Source organism: Amborella trichopoda, chromosome 6, assembly GCF_054954075.1.
Source record: "Amborella trichopoda isolate Santa Cruz 75 chromosome 6, AtrichopodaSantaCruz75HAP2 v2.0, whole genome shotgun sequence".
Taxonomy (NCBI): domain Eukaryota; kingdom Viridiplantae; phylum Streptophyta; class Magnoliopsida; order Amborellales; family Amborellaceae; genus Amborella; species Amborella trichopoda.
In genome coordinates, this window is record NC_142341.1 from 45,759,740 (window position 1) to 45,770,455 (window position 10,716).

Sequence of the window (10,716 nt, forward strand, 5' to 3'; positions counted from 1 at the left end):
TTGTATTACCAGGTAAACTTTAAAGGTATGCCCTACATTATGGGCAAAGGGGATAATAGTGATATATGAGTAAGGGTCTAAATTTTAGACCTGAATATTATTCGGATCCAGGTCTGGATTCAACCGGATCCAACCCGTATTCATAGTCATAAGGTATATGTTGACAATCATTAGTGTTTAGATACATACTAGGTGTTCATGTTATCACAATATTGACAACATTTATATCATTATTAGCAAAAGCATAAGAAGCTCCTAATCATAGGGTATATGACAGTAAAAAAAAAGCAAAAAAAGAAAAAACAAAATGCTCATGGTCATGGGGTGATAACGGATCCGACCAAACCCAAAACTCGATAGATAGACATAGGACCTGACGAGTCTGAACATAGGTCCAGGCTCAATCGAACCCGACCCGTAACCACTCCTACCGGAGAGAACAGGTCTAATGGTCCCTAAAATTTGAAGGAATGGGGGCAGTTTAGTAATTTTAAAATACAAAATAGCAAGAGAAGTGGGTATTTTCTGGGAAATTAAGTTAAATGGCGTAAAAGTTTCTCTCTCTAAAGCCTATAAATATCCAAGGTAGAGGGGGGCCTTTTTAACGAGTGTTTGTGTGTGCGAAGAACCAGCAACGGCCATTAGAGGAGCCACCTAGAGAGAGAAACGGCTCCTTTTTACCCTTTTTTTTTTTCAAAAAAATCATGTCCATTAGAGTAACCTAGAGAGGGACAACGGCTAAATTTCCACTTTCTTTTCAATAAAAACTCCACCACCCCCTTAATATATTTCGGAATTCCCCCTCTCTCTCCTCTCTCTCTCCTCTCTCTCTCTTGTCTGAAGCCTTCAAACCGCGATTCGGTCTCTTGGGTTCTCGTCGAGAGGCGCTTTGAGGGCCAAGCCACGGTTTTCCGGGCGATTTTCCCCCGGATTTATTGCCGGAAATTTGATCCATCGCCAGATGTGTGGTAGGATCTCGCAAAAACAGTGCTGGGCAACATCTTCGAAATAATCGGCTATTTGTTCACTGCATGCGTTGGAAGTTAGGGTGTTTTTCATTCCATTATCACCTTCTCTTTTTCTGGTTTATTTTGCGGGATACATGATGCCTGAAGGGTACTATATGTCGAAGAAGACTGATGCTATATGCGAGGAAGTTTGTGGAGAGGTATTTATGCTCCGAAACTTGTTTTTTTAGATCGTGTTTTTTTGTTGGGTTTATTTGTTTCATTGATAGTTTGATGGATAGATTGTTATTTTTCTTTATTTTTCCTCTTTTGGGTTTTATTGTTGCCGTATTTGACTTGAAGGGAAACGGTGATTGTGCTGGAACCTCTATGCAAAACCCTTGAATCTTATGAAAAGGGCGATATCACAAATTTTTTTTTTCGCGAATGTTGTGTTCTGTTTAAAGAGAGGATTTTTTTTTTTGGATACATGTGATTATGTTTTCAGAAAATTAAAAACAAACTGCTTTTGTTTATGTATTTAACCATGAATTTGAGATTCTGTGGCTGTTAGGCTGATTGTGAGATGATATATCTGGTTTCTCGTATCATTAGAATCATAATTTTTTTTCAATGATTTTGAAGGGTTTTTTGAGCAGCAAATGTATTTTTAATAGAACATATGTTTCTAGAAGATGATTCTACAAGTTTTATATTTTTCCTTTTAATAATGGGGAATTCTTGGATGACAGAATGGGGTTTTTTTGCTTTGTTTGGACATAAGCATTATGCTGCTCTGATTCTTACTTGGGATATCCATGATAGTGTAGGTATCCTCTTTCTCTGTTTCTTTTAATGTCATCAAAATTCTCTTTCAATTGACCTTTTTTCTTTTCAATACGAGAAATCTTCGTTTGCATTCTAATTGCACAAGTGCAGTTGGGTTTAAATCAAGGTGTTTCCCTTTCTTTAGACTGATAGAAATCGTCTTTAAACCATTTGCAGGAGGCCACTCAGTCGGTATCGAGCATGTCGCGCCTTCCATGCATCTTCAGGGGTATGGACTTGAAAGCCTTCATCTTCCTCTTTGTAGTAGTCCCCCTATGTATATTTGGTGTGTATCTCCATAGCCAAAAGATTACATATTTCTTAAGACCCATATGGGACAGAGCACCGAAACCATTCCATGATATTCCCCACTATTATCATGAGAACGTCTCCATGGAAACTCTATGCAAACTACATGGATGGGGTGTTCGAGAATCACCTCGTCGTGTATATGACGCCGTCGTATTCAATAACGAGCTAGATATGCTCTCTATTCGGTGGAACGAGCTATACCCATACATAACTGAATTTGTTCTCCTCGAATCGAATTCCACATTTTCAGGCATCCCCAAGCCTCTATTCTTCAAAAATAATAAAGAACAATTCAAATATGTCGAGAGCAGGTTAACTTATGGGATGATTGGGGGGAGGTTCAAGAAAGGAGAGAACCCATTTGTTGAGGAGGCCTATCAGAGGGTGGCTCTTGATCGTCTCTTGAGGTTTGCAGGCATAACTGATGATGACTTATTGATAATGTCTGATGTTGATGAGATACCAAGTGCTCACACCATTAACCTCCTTCGCTGGTGTGATGATATTCCCCGTGTCTTGCACCTGAGACTAAAAAACTACCTTTACTCCTTTGAATTTCTCGTCGATGATAAGAGCTGGAGGGCCTCTGTTCATAGATATCAGACTGGCAAGACAAGATATGCCCATTATCGCCGGACTGATGATTTATTGGCTGATGCTGGGTGGCATTGCAGTTTTTGCTTTAGGCATATAAGTGAATTTACATTCAAGATGAAAGCTTATAGCCATGTGGATAGAGTGAAGTTCTCTGACTTCCTGAAACATTCTAGAATTCAAGATATTATATGTAAGGGGGCCGACCTTTTTGACATGTTACCTGAAGAATACACTTTCAAGGAGATTATTGGGAAACTTGGACCTATACCCCGTTCTTATTCAGCTGTTCACTTACCTTCTTATCTCTTGCAAAATGCTGAGAAATACAAGTATCTATTGCCAGGCAACTGTTTGAGGGAACGTGGGTGATCTTTTTGGAAGTGGATTTTGAATTTTGAAGTTTTAAAAGCTGATAATGGTGGGAAGCTGCTGGTTCCAAGTGTTAAATCATGTGTGCTATGGTGGCTATGTATCAAGATGGCCAACTGGATTGGATCAGTCTTTCAGAGAGAGGAGAGAGGAAAGCAAGGAGTGGGTGGCTTATTGCACTTCGGAGATGAAATTTTTGTAATTTTTTGAAGTGTAGGGTTGTTTCATATGTAGCATATGGCAATTTGCCAATGGAGAATTTGGGGGTAGCTGCTGCTTTCGAAAGTTTGCCCTCTCTATCTTCATTGGTGTGGACTCAATCCCCTTTCCTCCACTTTTTGCGATTGAAATGGAAATTTTGAGCGACTTCCTGGGCTTTCGTGAGCTGGGATTTTGTGTTATCTAGCGACTGACTTAATTCAACTATTCTTGTAACTTCTTATGGCTGCCTACACTTTGCCAGATTTCTTTGTGTGACACTGCTTATATACTGCTTTTCCATAGTCTTATTTTTGTGCATATTCATGGTATGGGATATTGTGTTTATTTCATGTTGAGGCTTTCTGTGTTGTCTCGAATAATTTATTTAATATGTTCTTTGGGTTTCTGGGCTAAAGAATAACAAACTTTTTCATTGTTGACTTTCTACAAATATTTAAAATTTATTCATGGAAGTTGGCAGTACGATTTTTTTTTTTCATTTGGTCGACTTATCACAAAAAAGGAGAAAAAAAAGAGGATCTGCTTTGCAAATGAGCTTTTCTTCTTCAGGACAAATTGGTCAGAATTATCTTCGTTGGGTATGGTTGTAAAGGAAGGAACTTTTTGCTTCAACACATATTAGTCCGAAATCTTCATTGGTTTTGGATGTTAGGGATGGAACTCTGTGCTACGTCGATCTCTTGTCTTGTTAATAGTTATCTAAGTATAAATGTTAGGGATGGAACTCTGTGCTTCTTCGTCTGTAGTCTAGTTAATAGTTATCTAAGTATCAGAAGGGTTTTTGTGATTTAACTCATCCTTCTGATACATATTAACTATTTCGAAATTTGTTTCCACGCCCTCTACGCTATTTATATTGGTTTTGGGTTGCAATAGTAGTTGCTCTATTACTATGCTGTTCGTTCCAACTCTACTATCATTTTATTTCTTCTCTGATAATTCCAGATACAGGGTTAATTAGGAATCCGCATTTTAATTACATTGACCTTGAATGTAATATAGGGATATGTTCTTTGGGGCCTCATTGTCTAGCTTAATATCTTTTTTTTATTTATGAAATTAACATTGTATTACTAAAAGGATCACTCCAATGATCAGGGCTTGTGTACATCCAAAAAATTAGGCTCCCCAGCAGGGTTTAGGGTTCAGTGCAAAGATGGATGGATGCCTTCCAAATAAGAATACCTGATTTAGGCCGAGGGTAGGGTTGGAGGGAGGAAAAAAGTCAGACGGATAGATTGGGGGGTAACCCATTGCCAATGGAATAGCTGGAGTGTGAGACTCCAGATGAAAGAGGCGATTGGGCAATGGATGCATAAATGGTCGTTGGTTTCCTCAGCTCCAAAGCACGTAGAACAATGGCTGGGTATTATTAAACCTCTCTACTGTAATTGGTCTACAGTAAGGGCTCTTTGGTGGAGGGCAATCCAATTGAAAAATTGGATCCTGGGGTAAATGAGAGAAAACCAAGCCTTGATGGTGACTGAGGTGGGTTCAAAGGGAAGGTGGGAAGTTATGTAAGCTTTCGGTAAAAGGAAGACACCGAAACTAGGCCAAGAGGGTGACGGGCACCAGATTAGTTTGTCCTCCCCTTGTAGGGGCATGAAGGTGGTATCAAGGAGAGCTGGAAGTTCAAGGAATTCATTAAATTCATTGTCAGAGGGGGGACCTTCTAAAGATGGGGCACCACACTGTCTATCCAAGGATGGGGAAAAGGTCAGCCACAGTTTCCTGTCGATTTAGGGATATCAAAAAAAGGTAGGGAAACATATCCCTAAGAGTAGATGGTCCTAACCACAGGTCCAACCAGAATTTGGTACGTGAGCCCCCTCGCGACTTGGATGTGGGTGTTCTGTTTGAACATGTTGAGTGTGGATAAGAGAGTCCGCCACACTTTTGATGCTCTGCTGTTGGCTCTAGAGGAAGGTCTTAATATCAGGCGATGTTTAAGAACTAAGTTACCTGGTGTGGCAGGTCTCTGCCGTTTCTAACTTGTATGACTAAGATCACTAGACACTTCTGAGGAAACCGTCCTGCCTTTCATCATATCATACAGGACTCTAAAATATGACTAGATCACTGGACACTTCTGAAGAGACCGATCATCATATCATGGGCTTTGAAATATGCCAAAAGATTTTATACTCCCACTAGAGTATACTGTCCATTTACTCCCTCGAGTAAAATGGGATTAACTTTAGGAGCCCCATCATGAAATATTTAAGCACATTAATGGAGGTAAATCTAAAATTTCTGTATAATGTAGTGAGTTTCTTAATCTTGCTTTGAATTAATAGTCTAGAAAAAATAAGAAACATATCTGAAGCACAATTAGGAGAAAACTGACAATCTGACTTTCATAAGTTTCTTAATCTTGCTTTGATTATGCAGCATTTTCATGTTATCTCGGTAATTGCATATTCTTAACCTTAAGCAGATGGCCTCAGCCAAATATGGCAATTCTCCTATTCCTGTATTTTCTTTCGTTTGTCAACGTCATGGTACTCTTTCTTTGTTGTTAAACATTTTAAATCCAAGAAGTGGTATCCAACAATATATGGATCATGGATTCATGTCTAAATTTTGTAAAATTTTCATTAAAAATTTCCTATGATTTGGCAGTAGCCAAACGTCCCTTCATTTTGAGAAAATTTAGACCATTTTAATGGAAGAAAATAAAGTTTACTATCCTAAATCATTAAACTTTTCCACAGTATAAGATTGATGCTTTGAATAAGCTTTTTTCATTATTAAATGGAACTGGCCTCAGAACCTGCCCAAACTTTTAACAACTAATAAACTTTTGTTGATCTGAGGATATAAAATGGCATTAAAATCATTAATATACCAAGGGTCTGTAGAGAATGAGCCCCTTGAAATGGCCCCAGCTGTCCTTCTGTATGATGAATGGCTGGGGTGTACCGCTCTTCCGCTCAAAGTCTCTCAGATTTTTTTTAAACAGACTTCGAGTGGAGGAACTACTCATCCTCGCTGTCCCTTGCAGACATTTAACTACTGGGATGATGCGAAAGAAGTGTAGAAACACTCATTGTGCTCATTCACCACATTCTCTGTAAAGAGAGAAATTTATCAAAATATCTATAATAGACGTACAGTTTAACATCTTTCCCAGACTTATTTGTTTAATTTCAAAATACGCATAAAAGGACACAAGATTTCAAGTTGGAATGTTAGTAAATGGGTAATTGCTAACTAATTCATCTCATCCTTTCTTGAAAGAACTCATGGACAACAATATCATGTTTTACATTGCAAAAAGGCAAGGATCCAATCAAAACTACCTACTCTTTAAGTGATCAGGGATACTTAGGCAGGCAGGTTAATTTTATCACATTGTAGCCATGATGTGGATCCATATTTTTGGTAAGATTATGCAATGTTGGGCCACTTTAAAAGAGAACGAAAATGTGCCAATCTTCTCTTGAATATGTGATGAATGTTAGGTTTCTGGACTAATCTCAGCTGCGCCTGCACTCACATATAATTATAACCTAGTAGATTCAGATGCAATGCCACCAAAAAAAACTAAAAATGTACTTAATTTATCCAAAAGGTCAAATAAATGCCATTCAAATGAATCTTAACAGCTTGGTCCAAATACTTGTATCATCATCATAGTTTTTTTCCAATTAATTGGGGTCGGCTACATGAATCATAGTCTACCATTCTGTTATATTTAAGACTATACCTTCAGTGAAGCTATAAGTCCCCATATCTTTTCAGACTGCTTCCAACCACATCCTTTTGGGCTTATCCCTTATCATTTTCAATCCTTTCACTTGAACTAACTTGTACGTCCTAACAAATGCTGTATTGGATCAACACCACACATGGCCAACCTACCAAAGTCTACTCTCTCTCATTTTATCACTTATTGGTGCCACACCTAAACTTTCTTGAATGGATTCATTTCAGATCTATCCCTTCTTGTCTCGCCACTTATCCATTTCAACATCTTCATCTTCGCTATACTTATTTTATGGGTATATTGCTTTTTGTCCGCCCAGCATTCCGCTCCATAAAACAAAGCTAATCTCATAGTTGTCTCATAGAACTTACCTTTCAGCCTCATTGATATTTGGCGATCACATAAAATTCCAGTTGCACATCTTCACTTCGCCCACCCAGTTCTAATTCTATGCGCGACATCTTCTTCAATCTGTCCACTTTCTTAAATTATCGACCCAAGGTATCGAAAGTGCAATTGTTTTTGTACTTCTTGCCCGTTAATCTTAACTACTTTCTCTTCTCTACTCCTATTATTACTAAACTTGCATTCCAAATATTATGTCTTTGTCCAGCTAATTTTAAAACTTTTAGGTTCTAGAGAATCCCTCCAAAGTTCTAACTTTGTGTTGACGCGGTTTCGGGTCTTATCGATCAAACCTGTGACATTTGCGAGCAACATGCACCACGATACCTCATCCTGCAGTTGCCTAGATAAGCTGTCCATAACTAAGACAAAGAGGTACGAACTCAATGGTGACTCGTATAGCTCCAAATACTTGTATAAATTAGAGAAAATAATAAATATCCGTTTTATTTATTATTATTATGGGACTACCTCCAAGTTTCCGTTATTACATTTATACCAGTCTTTCAACTTCATAACCCTTTATTAAAGAAAGACAAATCTGCCCATTTTCGTTTTTTCAAAAACCGAAATGTTCAAAATTTTTAATTTTTCAAAAGCCAAAAATTATTAATTTTTAGATTTTGAAAATCTGAATATATATGTTTTTTTTCTCTCTTTTATAAAAAGATGGAAGTCTCCATTTTTTGTTTTTCAAGAACCAAAATATCCAAAATTTCACATGAGAGAGAAAGAGAGGCGATAGAGAGAGGAAGAGTTGGGTTAGAGAGAGAGAGAGCGCTTACCCTAACTTCTTTTTCCGCTCTTTTTTTGACGAATGTTAATGTTTTTATAAAAGATGGTTACATAAACTGTTTACATTATTGGTAACAAGCAAAGAAGGCATCGAGGAACCCGATTTCACAAGCTCATCTGCCCAATTATTTGCCTCTCAATACACATGATTAAAGGAGATAGTAAGGGAATCAGCCATATCTAAGATATGAGTCCAGATAGCAGGGAGCGCTTTTCTACTTATTACACCACTTGATAATATTCATAGAATCTCATTCCACTACCCAACACGTTCCCAAGTTTTTATCTTTGAAGAGCTTCAATCCATCAAATATAAAACATGCTGAATATTATTGAAGACTGTACTGTATCAAAAGGTAGAGCAACATCTTCAAATGTATGCCTATTATGCTCCTTCTAAATCTCCCTCATTATACCTCGTCTTGTAATTTTCCATAGCGCACTGCGAACTTGCGGGAAATTTTGGAAAGCCATCTGAGAAATAATCCCCATAACATGCTCCAACAAAGCGGCTCTCATACCCATTACTAAGAATACCATGCTCCAGATCCTTGATGCAAAAGAACAATGTAAGAACAGATGTATTCCAGATTTTCCATCCTCCTTGCACATAAGATAAATGTTAGGCAAAATTTTACCTCTTTTGATTATGTTATTTATGGTGAGTATTTTATCGTGAGCCGCCAGCCATATGAAAACTTGAACCTCGTGCGGGATTGGCCACTTCTAGACCTGAGCAATCTGTGAAAGTAACCACTGCCATCTACCATGGAATGGTAGTTTATATACCGATATGACCGAGAATACTCCATCACTTTCCATATCCCAAATAACTTTGTCTACCAAACTATTAGGAATATAAACTTTATCAAATATTTCCAGGAAACATATTTTAAGTGGTGAGTCTCCTAACTATTTGTGATGCCAAAAGGAGATATGGTTCCCATTCCCAAGAGTCCATCTAATATTTCGGGCTATCAAAGGTTTACACAGATAAATGGATTTCCAACAGTTCGATTTATTTGCAACATTTCCCCTTCTACTACCAATCGATACTCCTTGTCGATCAATTCCATATTTTGCAAGAAAAACTTTATACCAAAGAGGGTCTTTCAAGTGTAAGCTACACCACCACCATTTGTATAAAAGAGCTTGATTGACCGATGAGATATTTCTAATGCTAAGACCTCCTTCACTTTTAGGAGTGTAAACTCTATCCTACCGAAAAAGATGGAACTTGCGCTCTTCTCCATAAGATCCCCATAGAAAATTGCACAACATTCCTTCATTTTTCTTTGCCACGGCTCTTGGAATCTGAATTAATGACATCTGGTAGATGGGAAGATTTGCCAAACATGATCTAAGAAGGGTAACTCTCCCTCCAAAGAAAGAGTTTTAGGTTTCCGAAGTTCCAATTTAAACTGAACTTGTTGAACTACTTTATCGCATGCCGATATTGAAAGTCAGGAATATGAGGTAGGAATACCCAAATAGATCAATGGAAAGGAATCAATTTTACACCCCATACAATTTGCTAGATGATCCACAACAGTTTGATCTCAATCAATGAAGTTTGATCAAAGTGTACTTTAAGCCCCATTGCTACTTCACAACAATTAAGAAATCTGGCAATATTTTTAACTTGAGCTTCTTTTACCTTACAAAAAATGAGCGTATTGTCAGCATATTAAAGATTGGTCACACTTGCCCCTGTGTCGCTATATTGAAGCCCACAAAATTACCTCTACGCACTACATTCGTTATCAAAAGACTGAAACATTTAGCATAGAGAGTAAAGAGGAAAGGTGATAAGGGGCACCTTGATGTAATTTCCTAAATGCACGAAAAAAACCTTTTGAGTTTCCATTGATAAGAATAGAGAAATGAGCAGAAGACATGCATCTAACAATCCAACTTTGCCATTTGGATCCAAAGCCCATTCTATTCATCTAAAAATCCAACTTTGCCATTTGGATCCAAAGCCCATTCTATTCATCGCATCCATAAGGACACTCCATTTAACCCTGTCGTAGGCTCTATCCATGTCCAATCTTATAACCACTTATAGTAATTGGCTTCTCACTATCGAAAGAATACACTATTGAGCAACCAAAATACTATTTATAATAAGTCGATCTTGAATGAAAGCAGATTGTGACCCAAATATAAGTATTGGCAATACCATCTTAAATCTTTTTACAAGAACTTTGGCCACGATTTTATAAAGACTAGTAAGCAAGCTAATGGGCCTTATATCAATTAGAGAAGCCAAGACTCATTTTTTAGAAATAAGAATAATATACGTGGAATTTTCTCCCTTGAAAAATTTCCCACTCCTCAAAAATCGTTTCACCATTAGCAACAGTTCCACATTAATTGTAGTCCAAAACTTTGCAGTGGAATCACATAGCCTAAGCTAAAACTTCATTTTCCTCTTGCCAGGCAAAATAGTGAATCAAACTTAAGAACTTTATTTTCCTCTTGCCAGACAAAATAGTGGAATCACAGAGCCTAGGCAACCAATTGCTGATT

The 10,716-nt window shown here is 37.7% G+C and overlaps 1 protein-coding gene across 2 annotated transcripts; it reads left to right on the plus strand.

The window, feature by feature from the left end:
- The first annotated feature begins 603 nt into the window (after nucleotides 1-603).
- On the plus strand, nucleotides 604-3,560 carry LOC18442072 (uncharacterized). Of its 2 annotated transcripts, XM_011627894.3 has the most exons (3): nucleotides 604-1,168; nucleotides 1,700-1,773; nucleotides 1,953-3,560. In XM_011627894.3, the coding sequence occupies exons 1-3, from the start codon at nucleotides 1,147-1,149 to the stop codon at nucleotides 3,051-3,053; spliced, it is 1,197 nt and encodes a 398-aa protein (XP_011626196.2). In that variant the 5' UTR covers nucleotides 604-1,146; the 3' UTR covers nucleotides 3,054-3,560. The 2 variants fall into 2 exon arrangements, with proteins under 2 accessions (XP_011626196.2, XP_006852357.2); XM_006852295.4 differs by lacking the exon at nucleotides 1,700-1,773.
- The last annotated feature ends 7,156 nt before the right edge of the window (nucleotides 3,561-10,716 follow it).